Source organism: Microsporum canis, genomic scaffold (assembly GCF_000151145.1).
Source record: "Microsporum canis CBS 113480 supercont1.5 genomic scaffold, whole genome shotgun sequence".
Lineage (NCBI taxonomy): Eukaryota > Fungi > Ascomycota > Eurotiomycetes > Onygenales > Arthrodermataceae > Microsporum > Microsporum canis.
The window spans coordinates 1037895-1054977 of NW_003299165.1; the positions used below are offsets into that span (position 1 = coordinate 1037895).

Genomic DNA, 17083 nt, shown 5'->3' on the forward strand with positions numbered 1-17083 from the left:
CCACGCCTTTATTAATATATCTATCTGTATATAACGAAAGACAAATAGAGAAATGCCTCCTCCATCAAGCCAACGAGCGGACATCGAGCCACCTCCGCAAGTCTCGAAAGAAGCTACCATGGGCTTCATCACAGGCGCAGTCCGAGTGCGTTAAGCTCCCATTCAGCTTCTGCTACATCGATGATGCATTCGTATAAACCAATAGCGAATACTTACAGGGGTAAACAGTTCGGCGCTCTCTCGATTCTCGCCCATCTGATCCTCTCGCTTCCACATCCAATGCACTTCACACCGTCGTCGGGGAGCAAGGCGGCGAACAGCCAACCGTCTCCGTCACCGAGGAAGCCTCCGCTGGTATACAGGCCTCTGATCTCGTTCTCGACCTCGATTGCGCCGATGTCGAGGGTCTACCGTGGTTTGACGCCGCAGTTTAAAACGTTTATACAAATCAGCGTCATGACGCTTGGTGGGTGTATATGGGCTGAGAAGAGGGTGGGAGAGTATCTTGATCATGTCAGGAAGGTCAAGAGGGCTGAGAGGAGGGCGAGAGGGGAGTAAGACTCTTCTTCTTCTTATACTGGTGCTACTGCTGCAGACATTGTGTATACTTGGTTGCATGTTTCGGCGTATGGTTGGATTGGTTCTCTACTCTATATTTTACTCTCCTCTTGTACATAGTTTACAAAGATATCAATGTCAAGCTGTCATGGTATACGTAACAATGTTTCCACTCGATCTATCATTAATAATATTAAAGGTGGCCCTCGGTGTCTGGCAAGGGTCGGTGACGGTGAAAAAAGAATACAGTATGTGATGCCAACAGAACGCTGCAGTGCTATCAACTCACGCCCAAGTACAACCAAATTGTGAGTTGAGACAAAAAAAAGAAAAAAAGAAACTGGTGTGAGAAAGGGTAGACCTTATCCAACTGATGCAATGCTTTCCAACGCATTGCGACATATGTATGCTAGTAGGCATAGCAGGCGAGACGGGCGAGGTCTAACGTTGTTCGAAGCAAATGGGGATTATTAACATTATCCTGATTCCGGGGGATTGAGACCTGAGAGCATTGTGGGGGTTGAGGGGAAAAGGGGGGTATTAAAACGGCGTAAATGATCGGTATATATCAAAACATATGGGCGCAATATTTTCACAGAAGGAGGAAGGTCCCCGTTTGGTTATTTCTTTTTTTACTTCGAGTTTTCTTTTCTTTTTGCTTCGGTATATGAGGTCGGATCGGGCAGGTTGGGCCGCTACTGACGATTGCCCAATTCGAACGGCGAGTCTGGGCCAATCTCTTCATCCTCCTTCTTGGCATGTGGCCGTTGGAAGAAGAGCGGGAGGATGCGCATCTTTCGGCGGGAGGGTGACATGGAGCGGCGCGGTGAGGATGTGCCTGATGCGAGAGGTGTGTAGCGGGCGTGCTTGGACCCAATTGACAGCACACGGCGGTAAATCCGCCAGAGGGCTAGGCCGACGATACCGGCAGCCAGGAAACCGGAGAAGGTGATGAGCATCCAGTGGCTCCCCATCTATAGCTTATGGTTAGAGAGACGATCGCAAAAAGTCGACGGGGACAAGACATACCCAGAAAATCAGCTGTGCGTCTTCGCCATGCCAGCTACTGCCGGGGTGGTGGGTAAAGAAGCTCCATGAGTGGCGATTGTAAGCATCCTGAAGCAGGACGCGTACCCGGTTGACGCCGTCGGGGTCGGTGTTCTTGTATTCCTTCCAAATCACCGAGAGGAAGAGCGGCCCGGTCGAGTACATGACCGTGATGTACGGGAGGACCCAAGCGCGGTCGTATGCCTGCAGCGATTTGATGACGCGCAAGAAGAAGGGATGGTTTGGGACAGAGCCCATGGCGTCGTTGGAAATGCCGGTTGGGGCCGTGCGGCGAACCCAGGCAGGGTATGAGAGCAGCGGGTCAAGGCGCCGATTGCAACCCTGCATATATGAAGCAGCATTAGCTCTTTATATTCTGTCATGAAAAAGGTAGGGTTGAAAAAAAAAAAAAAAAAAGGAGGGGTACGAACGTCGTCCAGGTCGATATAGGTGCCCCCATAGTGGGCGAGGATGAAGTAGCGAATCGAGTCAGCTCGTTGGATGGGAAACGGATAGTTGTCGAACGTTGTGAGGAACCAAGGGTAGTGTTCGGAGATGAACTCCCTGGACTTCGCATCCGTCCAGAGCTGGGCGTTGTGTCAGCCAAGTCAAGATGAACCAACTTTTTAGCGCGTAAGAGGTGACAAAACTCACCATGTACTCGTAGTCAGGGTGCATCTCTATGCAGCGGTTTCGGGGGCCGACCCATATCTCAGGTATGCTCTCGTTCTTGTATGTTTGATGGATGATCTTGGGGATCAATTGTGGGCGCAAGTCGATGAGGCTGGAGTTGACGCCGGGTAGCTCGACATTCTGGATGGCATCGTCTGTGGCATCCTCGACGAGAAGGGTGAGAAGGGTGAAGACGCTGCGTACGAGGAAGAGGATGATGGCTGTGTTTATGAGGAGGAAGATGAGGAGGCCGCGCCGCATCGTGGGAGATAGACCGTTTTTTTATTTCCTTCTCTTCCCCTTCTCTTGTGCGCGTTGGGTGTTGATGTTCGTTATCGAAGGTCAACAACCATTCAGACTGTGTGATATTGTATATTCCGTGGTTTCAACGTCGTTTTCTTTTTGGGTGAATTGATCGCTCGTAGCCAGACGAGAGTCGAGAGCAAAGAAAGGCGACAGAGAGAAAAAGCTGAGGAAGGAAAAAAGCCCCTTGAAATCTCGCAAATCGTTCGATAGAAAAGCCTGGGATGCTTGCTTTAGTGCTGTCACTATGAATTTAAGGAACGGAAAGACGCAAGGAAGCCCCTGGCTCGTATCGTGTCATTAGTGTCAGCCACAGAGAAGACAAGATATAAGAGAAGAAGATATAAGAGAAGAAGACATAAGAAGACATAGAAGAAGATATCAAGACAGGGCTATGAAACTCACCCGTATATAAGTATTTTCTATGCACGAAGGAGCGTATGCGAGATGACGGAGGTTAAGAAGAGGAAGAGGCCACAGCCACAAAAGCAACAAGGGGGAATACAAGGACAGGGAGTTGTTCGAAGCAGCAGCAGCAGAGAAGAACAAGAGAAGGACAAGTCAAGGACAAGTCAAGGAGTGACTATTCGATTCTGCTCATCTGGTCGATGATACCAAAACGTAGACAAGAGAAAAAAAGGCGAGAAGTTGGAGTTTCGACGTTTTGGAAGAGAAGAAAAGTAAGAGAAAAAGAAAAAAAAAAAGGGGGCCGAGGATGAAGAAGTCAAAGAGGCCAAAAGTCGATGGAGATACAGTTCAGTTGCTCATGATACCCTTCTTCTCCGTTCCCATGCTCAGTCTTCCTCTTCCTCTTCTCACTCTTTCATCTTTTTCTCTCTTTTTGTCTCTTTTTCTTCTTCGTTTCTTTTGATATCAAAAATTTTGGTGGCGCAAGGCTTGCTTATGTCAGCTAAGCCGCACGATATCAAAAAAAAAATCTCCGTCCAAAAAAAAAAATGGAGGATGAAAAAAAAAAACGATGTTTGAGATTGATTAGATGTAGATGTTTATTTATATTTTGTAAATATACAGACGGGAGGATAGCGTAGATCAGAGGGACAAGCTTATGTCCTCCAGCCAGCGCTGCATCGCTCCAACAGTGGCTTCCGGGTCCTCCTCCGCCACGAAATGGCCTATCCCTTCGCCCGTCTGCACCACCGTGAGAAGCTGCTCCCGCTCGACCCACGCCTTCCACTCGCCCTGGACATCGAACCGCTCGCCCATCCCGCATGAGTGCAGCACCAGCACCGGCGCCGCCATCCGCCTGCCCTCTGCCTGGTCGTGTCTCTGCTCCTGCACGTCCTGCGTGCTGCCAGCCTCGTAGTCAGCACACGAACTGCGCACCACGCTCGCCATCTGCCGAAACGGCCGCATGTACACCTCCATGGCGTCGTCAGCTTCGAACCGAGCTATCGCCGTCTCGCTTGTCCCCCGCCAACGCTCCATCATCTGGCGAACGAAGCTGTCTGCTCCCATGGCGTGTATCATGGCGCTCGCCAGCTTGACGTTGGCCAGAAAGGGCCAGTGGAACGTCTGGCTCGCTTCGGCAGGGTCCGCGAGGGCGGCCCACTGGATGGCGGTGGGCACGATGTCCATCAGCGCCGTGGCCACGATGGTGAATGCAGTGTCCGTACCAGTGCGTGCGTGTTCGGTTGCTGCGTCGACCGTCAGCCGGTGGCAGATGCGAGCGCCTCGATCGTGGCCGACCAGGACGACGCGGTGCGGCGGCTGGTCGTTGCTCGTCCGTAGGACCGTCGACAGGGCAGACAGTATGGCTTTCCCTACAGATCGCTTGTCGTGTGCCCGCGGTGGTGAGCTGGTGCCGTACCCCGGTATATCAGGGACAAACAGCCTTGTCTCTCGTGGAAGTAGCTTGATGACCTATTATCATTCTCTCTCCCCACCTCTCAGTATTACGCACACACACACACACTTGGAAATGCCTTCCAGCGGTAGAAAATAACGTACATGGCGCCACCTACGTCGCGATACGTCAGGTCACTTTTTAGCCCATGCATGTAATACATACGTTAGTATGCTGCGGACAGTCGACTCACATGAAATGCCTGTGTCAACGAATCAGCATTCAACCGCTTGTAATCATGTACAGGGCGCAGTCAAGGGCTTACGTCTGCGGGTATCCATGTATCAGCACCAGTATTGGTTTCTCTGTGTCTGCACCGGAGGATGCATGGATGCCTCGACAGAGACCGCGGATCGTCGAGCCAGAGTCGGAGTCGCAGACCTCGAAGGTCGACAGACCATGCCCTGCCAGGCACTGAGGCACGCCGAGAACGACCATGATGGCTTGGATATTCGTGTCAGTAGTCGGTGTTTGTAGTGTTATTATTCCTCCTGGTGAATGTACTGATGGATGTGTATTTATACGACTATGATGATTATAAATCCCGAGGCGGGGATGACAAGAAGATCTCTCTTATTCAACTAGCTCGTGTTAACCGTGGTTTGGCATGGGTATACAGTTAGCTCGATCATACCGATAAAGTGATATCCCCTGCATAGGTGTAGCAGTTTATTTAAGCGTAGGGACAGGCCATGGCTAGTAAAACGGCTCCTTGCATCAAAAATTTCCATCAAATCAACTTGGATTGTTGTTAGATTTACAAGGTGAAGTACATCTTTATGCGAAGAAGCTGACAGCACTTATTCGTACGCAGAGAGCAAGCTAGGGAAAAGCAGATAAGAGCTTGTATATAGCGTAGTCCACCACTGGATGGCTTGGGTCACAGATATGTTTTCAACGCATGGAAAATAAACGAGTGTTAGGCTAAACAATATTTCGCCCGGGGCAGAAAGGGGGGCAAGGAAGAGGTAACACGGAGAGCCTCAATAGATGGGATAGGGCTTAAGGCGTTGTTTTGAGTCTTTTTTTTGGCCGTTTTAACTATTCGTTGAACCGCCTATTCACCAGGTTTACGCTTCCGTTCCAGCGCTATCTGCTCGCGCTGGGCCTTTGCCTTATCCTGGGCCTCTTTTCGTTCCCGTTGCTCTTTTCTTTTCTTTTCTTTTTTCCCCTACGGCCTCCTGCGATTTAACATCTTTCTGAATCGCAGGTTGTAGTTTTATCTCGATAATCTGAGCTATGATAGGTTTCCGTATGAGGATTTTAAAGTGCTCGCCCAGGTTGCTCGGACGGAAGACTTAATATTGTTGAAGTAGGATGAATCCGGTAGAAAAGTTTCCTTCCATACTTAGTGAGAGCCTCTACTACCGTCGGGGTAGCCATTTCTGGTTGTAACCGCTTTACACCATGCTGAACAGAATAGTCTCGTTCTGGTCCCCCCGGCTAAGAAATGCAATAGTTGAATGAAGAGGAAGGATAGCAAGTAGGATTCCATCTTCATCAGCGTATTTGGGTAAGGCGCACTACACGCTCCTGCTCTCGAGAAGCTCTAGCTGCTTTTGACGTTGGGGGTTGTTTTGAGTAACATCAAGAAAATTTCCGGTCGATTCCATAATGATTTGCAGCCGTATTGTAGTGAAGAGCTCATTTGAGTACTAGTCTTCAATCGCCTCAGCAATTGCTGCCTCATTAGCCGTGATATTGCTGCTGCCAGTGGTGAAGAAGCTCAATTGGGGGGCGGTCACTAGGGGGCTGATAACTTTATGGAAATGGGGAGAGGATATTTAATATATACTTCGGTCATAGGCTATTCACCGAGGATATGAAGTTAGTATGGACAATCATCAGTTGGCAAGCTCGCTCAAAAAAGAGCATAATTTAGGTGCCTCGTTTTATTGCTATTTTTTTTTTGTTTGTGGTCAAGACAAAGGATACCACGTGACCATTCACAAATCCCCACGTGGTATTAGCTTGGCATAACCTTATTTTTCCCGATTATCTCTTCCCCTTAGTTCGGCACTTCAACAGCATCATCTTTGTCCGTTTTTCCTCCTCTAGATGAGTGGAAGTCAGAAAATAATATTGAACTAGATACTTCATAATAGCGGTGCACTGTCCCTCTAGTCCAGTTGGAGTAGTCAGCTGCACAGAGCTCTCGGTACCATTCCAGATATTAGAAGTTGGTTAATCACTGTCTTCCCGAAAAGAAAAAGAGTTCAGGTGCTGCCGCCAACTTTCAAATACAGGATTCCAAGATACGTAGCCATGCAGTTTTTGAAGTGTGGTTCATATTTCACAAAAGAACACCATGGGGTATGACAGTGAGGGTGACACAGGCCCTCAGATCATTTGCGCTACGATGACCGGCATTGTTATATCACAATCCATGGGTATGCTCCAACTGTCGCTTGATTAAGATTATTGATTGCTCTCGATCAGGACTAGTGGTCAACACCATCAAGGCACCCAGTCATCACATGGAAGGTCGTGTGTTTCGATCAATGCATGAGGATATATGCACTGTATTTGAAATCCAATGATCGTCCCAACGTCGTCATTGAAGCCATGTTAGCGAAAGCGGGGATCGTGATCCGAAGTGGTCTAGAATTACGCCTATTTTCTTATGTATATGTCGCTTCGGCATCAAAGAAGACATACCGAGTCGCCGAAATATCACCCAACACATCATCGGCCCTTGGCAGTCTTTGGCTTACCCAATGTCTTCTGCAGCCCGGTGACAACCATTATAAGCTACACGAGCTCCCTGCAGTCCGGGAATATATTTATCTCGGGGCGGGGGCCGGGGCGGGAAAGGGAGGGTGAGCAGACAAAGAAGACGATTTGACCGTGGTGAGGCACATAGCTAAAGGTTAAAGAAGAGTCATAAATGTCGTGTTGAGGGCCGCTGATTTGGCAGCAAGTGGACATATTCTCCTTTCTTCTCCCGTATACTCCGTATTCTATACCAAGTTGAGTTATTGGTGCTCTCTCTCCCGTGTTGCCAATTTAAGAGCAACAAGAGGTAGGAAAAGCGCGATTAGTAATGTTGATCAGATAAGCAGCGGTTAATCAGCAACCGCCAGAGCTAAAAACAGCGCGAAAAACATCCCAAAGAAGGAAAGTCCATGCAGCCGCCCCTGGTCCGAGCGTCCACGCCCTTTTTTCCTTTTTTTTTTTTTCGTTTGACATAAAAAAGTATTTTTATATAGATCAGACCAACAGGATGTATTATACATAGTACAGAACTCTGGCCGACTACCCGGCTGGGCATGCAGCAAGGGGATATCAGGAGGACATGTAGAACAGGAGCTTGACGGTTTGAAGCTAGCAGCCCGCCACTTGGGCGGCTTCGCGAGTTGCGGTGGAATTAATTGTTGGATGTTTCCTCATGCACGCCCTTCAATTGACGGCTCTGTGTCGAACCGGAGAATAGATGGGAGGTATGCCTTGCTGGGCACAGTGTTTCATGCTGATATCGTACGGTGCCCTTGTGCAAGCTCGCCATTGGAGCGCAGGAGAATCAGATCGCTCCATTTTACGGATATTGACACTAGGAAGCTCAAAAACATGATATGATGTCTCCACCATGAGGCGAGATGCGACCAGAACCCAGCGTGCGAAAAGAAAAATCTCTTCCATGCAACCTGACGACAAGAGGCTGCTTGTTTACAGCTCCACTGCCGTGCACATCGACGGCGAGCGGTGCCGGTGGCTTCGAAGAGAAAAAAAAAACTCTGCTGGTGGAGATGGGCAAGCATGAAGGGACCCTCTAGCTATCTTGACAAAACCCGGCCAGAACCGCCGTGTGCACGCAGACCTAACCCGCTAAAGCGGCGTGGTGAAACGGTACTTCGGTGCCTGCACTGTTGGCGGCCGAAGCCGCATGTCACTATCAAAAGAAAAAGCCTGGATGTTTTGCGCAGGGATGACTCAAAAAAAGCGGTACAATTTAGGTCACCAGGAGCGGGAAGTCACCTTGGTGGCCGCGGACGTGAGACAAAAGATGGCAAGCAGGTACAGGATACCGACCTTCTGGAGCACCACGCCACTGTTACCGAAGTATACAATACTACGCTCTGTCTGGCCATCCGAGAAAAAAAATAAAATAAAACGGGGTTCATGGTTGCGTCAACTTCGGCATATTCCACAAACTTGGAAATATATTGTATATATATATATATGTGAATTCGACCCCCGCGTTCCCCTGGCATCTTCTCTACATACAGATCATCCAGTTTGACCATACATTCCTCGAGGGCTGCTGTTGATACAAGCAAGACAACAGCCGGCGCAACCGATACAAACGCCGAAGCTTACCTCTTGTCGCATCGCAAAGTTGGCCTAGCATCTCGCCGACTGAAGGGCCCGCAACGTTGAGATGACATCGTCTCTGGCGTCGAGGGCTGCTCCCTTCGAGCCATGGACCAAACGCTCTGCACTGCGAGTTGAAATCACGTTGAAAGACCAACCTGTGTCTGGCATCTGCTCATACACAACCCTTGATACAATCGAGGGCGAAGCAACATTTATTTCTGATGTCGACACTCGCTTTGAGCAAATATCTATCACCTTTTTAGGTACATACATCAATATAACTATCCATCGAAAACCATAAACTAATTATCATCTTGCACAGGAACTGCACGGACTCTGATTGAGAGACCGGGGTCTGCAGGCCCGACTGTTGGTCGCTCTACTGCATTTCACCCGTTTCTGAGGCTCGTCCAGCCGATAGATGAGTCTGACTATCCGCAACCTCGCATTCTAGAGGCAGGTCGCAGATATACGTTCCCCTTCACATTCGTGGTGCCGGAGAGATTGCTTCCTCAGTCCTGCGCTCATAAGACGAATCATCCACAAGTGCAATATGCGCACACCAACCTGCCGCCCTCAGCTGGTGACCCTATGCTAGCTGGAGATGGAAACATTCTCCTTGACGATATGGTGCCTCAGATGGTTCAGGTCCAGTATACCATCAGGGCGAAACTGTTAAAGTACAATCCTAGCTCCGACACACTTCGCACCGTTATCGACCAAGGCAAAAAAGTTCGTATCATCCCGGCCACTGATGTTGAGCCGCCACTGGATGTTTCCGAAAACAGCGTTGAGTACCGCCTCCGAAACGAAAAGTCAGTGAGGAGGGGTGCACTACGAGGCAAACTAGGCCGCATCGCAATGGCTGCCGCACAGCCAAAGCCCTTCCACCTCCCTCCTGTCCACCACCCTGGCAGCGAAGACATTGTAACCTCCGAGGAACAAGAAACGCCCAGCACGATGGTGAAAGTGCACATTCGATTTGATCCTGCAGATGAAAACCAAAAACCACCACGTCTCAACACCCTTTGGACAAAGCTGAAGGTGTTTACCTACTTTGCTTCAGAGCCATGGAAGGACTTCGCAGCCCGCACAAACATGCCCAACTGGTCTCTCAACCATGGTATGTATGCTGATACCGTTCCTCTTGCAACCCGCTGTATCGCCTCAGTGCCATGGACCAAGCACTCTGGTGAAGCAAACTCTACCTTCTGCTCTCCCGCATCGTCAACGACCAATCTTTCCATCGAAACCCCCTTATCTTCTGCTCCTACTTCTCGTCGTGGTTCTATACAGTCCACTGCCTCAATCGATTCTTCCCAACCCGGCCCCACGGCTGCGTACGCCGGCAGCACATACTACACTTGTACCATCCTTGCACCCATCACATTGCCGAAAACTAAGGCTTTTCTGCCTACCTTCCACTCTTGTCTGGCCTCCCGAATTTATGCGCTGGACCTGAGTATCTCTGTCCTCACACCTAATACCAGTTTGACGGTGCCACAGCTCTCTATCCGGGTACCGGTACAGATAGCGGCTGCTGAAAGCCTAGCGGAGGCGGTGGCCCTCCGTGGTGATAACATACAGAATACAGAATCGTTTTTCACGCCCAGGAGCATCTCGCCTCCGCCCGCTGAGTACGTTGGACGCGCCTCGTTAGGAATCCACAGCAGGCAGCGTTCGGGGACTCTAATGTCTATTGGAAGTACAATGACGGCAACTACAGTACGCCCGCCCCCGGAGTACCCTGGCTCGCCTTTTAGTCGACAGATATCAAACAGAACTGTTGTGAGCTCTGCGTGCTGAGCACGTATAAAACAAAAAAAAAACCCATCACCAGTCTTTTGCTTAATGATTTGCATTTATTAATATCTTTTTCTATATATCCCCGGAGGCTTGCTCCCCCCCCCCCCCCCCCCCCCCCCCTTTTTTTTTTAAACTAATCTTCTAACATGATATACCCCGTCCAATTCATCTTGGGCATGTTGAATTTCCACTCCTGTATGAATTATGATCTTCTACTTTCTTCTGACTTATGTTATGTTACGATGACTTTCGGACGATATATTTTGGATCCCGAAAATCCGGCGGCTGTGCGTTGATATTTGTTTATTATAAATAATCTCGTAACTATCGGTTCTAATATATAATTTCGGCTACAATTGCTATATTACTCGTTTCAAAAAAGCCACCACCGCATTCCTCCCATCTCCTCGAAAGGTGGCTTCGGTGTGCAAAGCACCTCGAACTCTCGTTCGAGATACGTCCATCTCATGTTTACTACATAGTTCTTCTATAATGTCAGCCTGCTCAGCAGGAACCAGCTCATCCTTATCCGCCGAGATGATCAAGACCTTTCTTCTTTCCTTCTTTGCCCTAGTAATTTGCATTGAGCGAATGGCTCCCTCTGAATCCCACCAATTTCGTAGGAATGGGCCGAGATAGCGATATGGCAGCCAGCGTTGCGGGTAAAGGGCTAATAACATTGATCGTATACTTACAAAGGGTGTCTCAAGTATCAAAGCCGGTGGTTTTGACTGTTTCGAGAAGCCCTGGTGCCAGTGGTGGTCTGACGCTGCGAGAAAAGTGGCCACCCCTGCCCCTATACTTTGGCCCCAGAAGACAAGACAGGTGTTTGGATGGAGGTATGTTTGTCGAGTCCAGTTCAAGGCAGCGATTGCATCACGCTCGATTCCACGCTGGGAAGCCCGGCCACGAGAGGTCCAGAATCCTCTATACGAGACCGCAACGAGTGTGTATGTTCTATCACCCAACTCTTTCAACACAGCTGATAGTTGAGGTAGACGAGGTGGGATCGAAGACCCATTTCTACTATCATTATTAACTCGCACATCAATTAATCTAGAGATGAAGCTAACTAACCCCTGAAAGTACAATATCACAACGTCTTCCGTCCTCCTCACTTCCTTGGCTTCCTTCTCATCAGCCCGCATCACGTTACGCCCGACACATATTGCAATCTCCACTCCATCTAGAGACTTAATCCTTTGCTCTTCCCAGACGATTGGCCGGCATACTTGTTCATAGTCGGCAATCTTCTCTTGTCGCGAGAATGGTGGCATAGAAGGCATGTAGATGATCTTATTCTGGAAGATCACCATCATTGCGCATTTGTATAGCCAGAGAGTTATCGTCAATCCAACCAGAACGACAGGAGGAACAAGAATAGGAGGCAGAGTTGAAAGGAGCGAGAGGCTGCGGGTGAAAGGGAGAGCTCGAGATACATTCGTGGCCCACGGTCTGCCACGGTGAACGAAGGAAGAAGCTATACAATTGGAAGTATAGGGGCGTGTTTGGAAGCGCTGTCTAGATCCGAGGACGCATGCAACCCCATGGTGCTGTATAAGTACAGCAGGCCGCCGTCGCAGCATGCTGTGTGGTTGTTGTTTTTTTATTCTCTTGCTTTCTTCTTTCAAGGCCAAAAGTTGCATGTTTGCTTACGTAAGTATGATTTCATACAACTAACGGATAAACGTATCCATCTATAGTTATTATATATATATTACATGTTGGTGGCCTCTTACGGGTTAGTTTATAGTATATCGCTGATATTTGACCAGTTTGCGACGGGTGCAACCCTTTCATGGCTGTTTCCATCTATCTCATATCACTATAACTAGTGGATAAAGCCTTCTGATGGGGAAACGTTATCCAAACAGTCCTGTCATACTCTAAATAATCGGTTCATGGCTTTGGAAGTGTGAAATTGGTTTAGCTGAGTTCTTTGTATACTACTGTAGTTATAGTACATACAGCTGGCTTTTTGTAGATACGAGTTTTCCATTTTATAGAAAGGCCATCCTAGGAAAATAAGGATCCATACAGTGTCACGTAGAAATGACAATCCCTGTAATTAATATAGTATATCAAAGGGAGTTCCCCCTCTTCTCATCAGTCACGATGAGTATGGAAAACTTTCATTGCCATTGACGCGCTAAGAACTTGAACCCCTATTGGCCCTGGCCTTCTATATTTAAGACCTCAGAAAATTTTCTTTAAAGGAGTATGATCGACCCTGTATATCAAAGCAGCTCTAGATTTCTTCATAAACAACCATCGATAAAATAGCTTCCATTCATATACATATAAGGATGGAAACCGTTCTCAGCCCTACATGGCATAGGCTTCATAGAAAATGAAAGAAGAAGAAAAGACATCTGTTCTCGTAACTGCTTTCGATATGTTGCTGTTGCTGATCTTGGACAGAGTGCTCTGCACTCCCTGGCCCTTCTTTGCTGCCGCTATGGTCATATCGAGCAAACCGCTAAATGGCTGGGCTAACAGCAGGAGCTATCAGCCGACCCAAACATGCAGTCGATCTTCCGTGTGGCGTTTTCCCCTCTGTATACTTGTCTCACTGAAGGTTTGTGATTTGGCTTCCCTGTAAGCCACAGTTAACGCAATCTGTGAATCCATAGGAGAGTGTTCAGAGGTGTTAATGAGAAACCGGATAGTGTTTGGGGAGACAGAGGTATTCGATCCGATCCGATCCTCCAGGGCTCGTTAGTTCTGTACGACATATATATGCTTCATCCTGGTGTATATATTTCGAGAACGTTTCCAGATCTAATTTAGGCTGGAACGGGGCCATGCGGCGCAACGATCAACGCCCAATTGGCCAATGCTTTGTTTTTTTTATTTTTGGTAGGATAGGCCATGTCTTGACACCTGAGTACATACTATGTATAGTGCCATAGAGAGTTCTCTCTGTGCATACCTAGTAATGCTCACTGAGGGGTCATATCGTCTGTCCTTTTTCCCTCTATACGGATGACGCCATGATGGTTCAAGCCTAAAATTTAGGCACTCTTTCTTTCCATGCACTCAGTCCCAAGACTCGGGGGTTCCTTGTCGCTGGCAGCTCCGTCCGTAGAATTTCCTACAAGTAACAAAGTCCTGGTCAAGAGCATTGGTTTCCGTTTGACACCCTTCAAAGCAATGCTGGATGTCCAGCTGTAGACATAGACCGATAACTTTTCCTGGCTTCTCTATCGACATGCTCCTATTTTAGACTTTTTTCGTCCGCAAGTTTAGTATTATATCTTGCCGAATTTTCTCAGCCATAGGCGACTAGAGTTACCCCTGGCCATAGGAGGCTAAAAAGTCCTTCTAGAAACAAGTAGCTGATCACAGCATCGAGCAAAAGACGGCCTATGAAAGTCCGAATTGTCGATGACAACGGACCGCCGGACCAGAAATTGGGTTTTAGCAGTAAATTTTCTTCCTAAGAATTATGGGCCAGACTTTTTCGTTTCCACGATGCTAGTCCGATACCCACAATTCGGGAATCAGAATCTTTCGCTTACGATCGTATCTTTGACAGGAGTCATGATTTGCAGTGACCACAGGGTTTCCTCTGCTCCTGGGTGCTGTATCGAATATACCCTCTTTAGGATAGGATTGTTGGAACTGAGCTTTGCATCGCACTGGCCTTGTGGGGGGAGGAGATAGAGGGGAAGTAAAAGGCTCGCCTTTTGTCGATTTCGATAAAACTGGGATCTTATCCCATTGCTAGGCCTGCATGTTCCAGGTGCCCTGTTTCTTGGCTAGGTAGCCCAAGGCCCCTTGATTTATATTATGTGGTTGCGTTTATTTATATCTCCATCGTCCACCTTCTGAGGAATTGCTGGGGCTCTTCCGTCAAAGTTATCGACTTGTTACTCACTGCTGTGCTTTAGTAGGCTAGTAACGACGCCAATATGGAGAAGCCTGAGAAAGAGCCAGATCTTGCCATAGGAAATGGTGGTAACGGGGACTTAACTGGTCACAGCACCAAGGAAAATGGTTTTATATTAGACAGCTCAATCGAGTCTTCACCGCCGCTGGGATTCTGGACTCGCATGGGTTGCACCGCAGAGTCTTTCCAGAGACGGACACTTGAGGATAAGCATAACCAATTTAACCAGACGCTGAAGTCCCGGCATCTTCACATGATTGCAATTGGAGGAAGTATTGGTGCCGGTTTGTTCGTTGGTTCGGGGTCTGCTTTGAGAACAGGTGGCCCAGGAGCTCTGGTTATCGATTTTGCAATTGCCGGGATGGTCAGCAGTTTCTCTTCTCGCCATGAGCCTCATGCTAAGTTCTAACTGTCCACTTATTTGATATAGATGATGTTCAACGTTGTTCATGCCCTGGGTGAGATGGCGGTTTTGTACCCCATTTCTGGCGGTTTCTATACCTATTTCACTCGTTTTATTGATCCTTCCTGGGGGTTTGCAATGGGTTGGAACTATATATTCCAATGGGCGATTATATTACCACTGGAACTTACGGTTGCTGCTTTGACAATAGGGTATTGGGAAGTCAAAGTTAGTGTAGCGGTATGGATCACCGTGTTCATTGTTGCCATCATTTTGATCAATATCTTTGGAGTCCTGGGTTATGGCGAAGAAGAGTTTTGGGCCAGTAGTCTGAAGCTCGTGGCGATTGTAATATTCATGATTATAGCCCTGGTATGCGTTCTGGGTGGCGGCCCATCTCATGGCAAATACAACCAATATTGGGGTGCTAGGTTGTGGAACAACCCAGGGGCGTTTGCCAATGGCTTCAAAGGTATAGTCTATATGTATCTGGCTGTATAATATATTCTTTATGCTGACCTCCTTTTCTAGGTGTTTGCTCCGTATTCGTTACTGCAGCCTTTTCCTTCTCTGGAACAGAATTGGTTGGATTGGCAGCAGCAGAGACAAAAACACCCTTAAAGTCGCTTCCATCGGCGATAAAACAGGTGTTTTGGCGTATCACCCTGTTTTATATTCTATCCCTTGTCTTCATTGGCTTGCTGGTGCCTTATACCGAAAAACGTCTTCTCGGTAGTGGCAGTCTTATCGATGTGGCAGCCTCCCCCATGGTCATCGTTGCAAAAGACGCCGGCCTCACAGGCTTTGATAGCTTCCTCAACGTCGTCATTTTGGTCTCTGTGCTCTCAATTGGAAACTCAGGCGTGTATGGAGGCTCCAGGACCTTGACTGCGCTGGCTGAGCAAGGCTATGCGCCGAGAATCTTCAAATATGTTGATCAAGCCGGAAGGCCTCTTGTTTCTACTATTGCAATGATCCTCGTGAGCTTCCTTGCATATATTAACATAACCGCGAGTGGTGAGGAAATATTCGCGTGGCTGCTTGCTCTCTCCGGACTGGCCTCCCTCTTCACTTGGGGCAGTGTATGTATTATTCTTTCTTTTAAGTGTTCAACCCGTCCCCCTAAGCCCTTGTCTTTGCCTCTAACGTGACGTCTAGATATGTTTCGCGCACATTCGCTTTCGCGCTGCGTGGAAACTAAGGGGCCACACGTTGGATGAAATACCTTTCAAGGCTGCATTTGGCATCTGGGGATCGTGGTTTGGTCTTATTTTTGTTGGTCTTGTTTTCATTGCCCAGGTATGCACGTTTGATGTTCCGTTGTGTTTTGTTAGCTCCTTGTGAGTTGTTGTAATGGCTAATATGGTAATATCGCAGTTTTATACCGCTGTCTGGCCACTTGGTGGAGGTGTGAACGACGCAAAAGGTTTCTTCAAGACCTATCTAGCTGTTCCTGTTGTCCTTTTATTCTGGATATGTGCGCATATCTGGAAAGGCAAGGGGTGGTTGAAACTCTGCGACATTGACGTCGATGCTGGACGCCGCGAGATAGACTGGGAGGCACATAATCGAGTTATGGAGGAGAGAAAAAATGCATCTCCTTTTATGAGGATGGTTTATTTCCTCCTTTAGACATGTTTGGGGTGCATATCTTGTCTTGTTGGTTTCTATAGAGTCATTGCCGAGTATTAAGCTCCCTTTATTTGACATGTATCTAATCCATGGTTATAGTTAAGATTAGTTAATCTTCTTTTTGTTATTTTGAAATATATAATCGTAATGAGTTATTCATAAAGGGTATATACAAGATGAAAAAGTAGATGGGATGTATGAGTGGAGAAATAGCCGGAAGAGGGCTTATATGTGGATATATTTATAAGCCGTCTAACATGGGATAATGCTAGATTGACTTCAAGGTCTATACATGCATGATCACCATGGTATTTTTATTATCCTCTGGCAGAAGTAGGCGTAAGACATTACGTTCACCATGTATGTAAAACCAGGGGAGGGGTCATATGAGCTACGCTCTCCATGCCCACTCGCGTTTCTCCAAGGCGTCGAAACCGCGTACCCCAAGCACGCAGAGGGATGATGCAAAGAGAAGGGCACCGTCATACCAAATGAGGTTCCGATAACCCTGTAACAATTTAGATGTCTCCTGACCTGGGGAATGGATATGGGAATCCTCCAAGGATGAAACCAGCACTGGAGACCCAAAAAG

General features: G+C 47.9%; 8 protein-coding genes across 8 annotated transcripts in view; 4 read left to right on the top strand and 4 right to left on the bottom strand.

Annotated features, from left to right (window-relative positions):
* Positions 1–52: 52 nt before the first annotated feature.
* On the top strand, positions 53–558 carry MCYG_05463 (conserved hypothetical protein; the record flags this gene model as incomplete). The annotated part of the gene is made up of 2 exons (XM_002845548.1): positions 53–145; positions 229–558. The coding sequence occupies 2 exons, from the start codon at positions 53–55 to the stop codon at positions 556–558; spliced, it is 423 nt and encodes a 140-aa protein (XP_002845594.1).
* Positions 559–1253: 695 nt separating this feature from the next.
* On the bottom strand, positions 1254–2538 carry MCYG_05464 (MIPC synthase; the record flags this gene model as incomplete). The annotated part of the gene is made up of 4 exons (XM_002845549.1): positions 1254–1532; positions 1588–1947; positions 2037–2192; positions 2260–2538. The coding sequence occupies 4 exons, from the start codon at positions 2536–2538 to the stop codon at positions 1254–1256; spliced, it is 1074 nt and encodes a 357-aa protein (XP_002845595.1).
* A 1092-nt stretch (positions 2539–3630) lies between these two features.
* On the bottom strand, positions 3631–4882 carry MCYG_05465 (alpha/beta hydrolase fold protein; the record flags this gene model as incomplete). Its single annotated transcript, XM_002845550.1, has 3 exons — positions 3631–4318; positions 4549–4581; positions 4710–4882. The coding sequence occupies 3 exons, from the start codon at positions 4880–4882 to the stop codon at positions 3631–3633; spliced, it is 894 nt and encodes a 297-aa protein (XP_002845596.1).
* Positions 4883–6752: 1870 nt separating this feature from the next.
* MCYG_05466 (uncharacterized protein) lies at positions 6753–8204 on the top strand (the record flags this gene model as incomplete). Its single annotated transcript, XM_002845551.1, has 5 exons — positions 6753–6834; positions 7017–7263; positions 7362–7466; positions 7654–7884; positions 8117–8204. The coding sequence occupies 5 exons, from the start codon at positions 6753–6755 to the stop codon at positions 8202–8204; spliced, it is 753 nt and encodes a 250-aa protein (XP_002845597.1).
* A 618-nt stretch (positions 8205–8822) lies between these two features.
* MCYG_05467 (arrestin) lies at positions 8823–10564 on the top strand (the record flags this gene model as incomplete). Its single annotated transcript, XM_002845552.1, has 2 exons — positions 8823–9021; positions 9081–10564. 2 exons carry the CDS (start codon positions 8823–8825, stop codon positions 10562–10564), a joined length of 1683 nt encoding a protein of 560 aa, XP_002845598.1.
* Positions 10565–10923: 359 nt separating this feature from the next.
* On the bottom strand, positions 10924–11883 carry MCYG_05468 (conserved hypothetical protein; the record flags this gene model as incomplete). Its single annotated transcript, XM_002845553.1, has 2 exons — positions 10924–11620; positions 11642–11883. The coding sequence occupies 2 exons, from the start codon at positions 11881–11883 to the stop codon at positions 10924–10926; spliced, it is 939 nt and encodes a 312-aa protein (XP_002845599.1).
* A 2595-nt stretch (positions 11884–14478) lies between these two features.
* MCYG_05469 (amino-acid permease inda1) lies at positions 14479–16491 on the top strand (the record flags this gene model as incomplete). The annotated part of the gene is made up of 5 exons (XM_002845554.1): positions 14479–14820; positions 14887–15331; positions 15391–15941; positions 16018–16158; positions 16237–16491. The coding sequence occupies 5 exons, from the start codon at positions 14479–14481 to the stop codon at positions 16489–16491; spliced, it is 1734 nt and encodes a 577-aa protein (XP_002845600.1).
* Positions 16492–16882: 391 nt separating this feature from the next.
* The window catches only part of MCYG_05470 (monocarboxylate transporter), a gene marked incomplete at both ends in the record, with an annotated part of 1735 nt that continues 1534 nt past the window's right edge, over positions 16883–17083 (bottom strand). The window contains one exon of the mRNA XM_002845555.1: positions 16883–16999. Coding sequence (XP_002845601.1) covers positions 16883–16999 — 117 coding nt within the window. The remainder of the gene's footprint in view (positions 17000–17083) is intronic.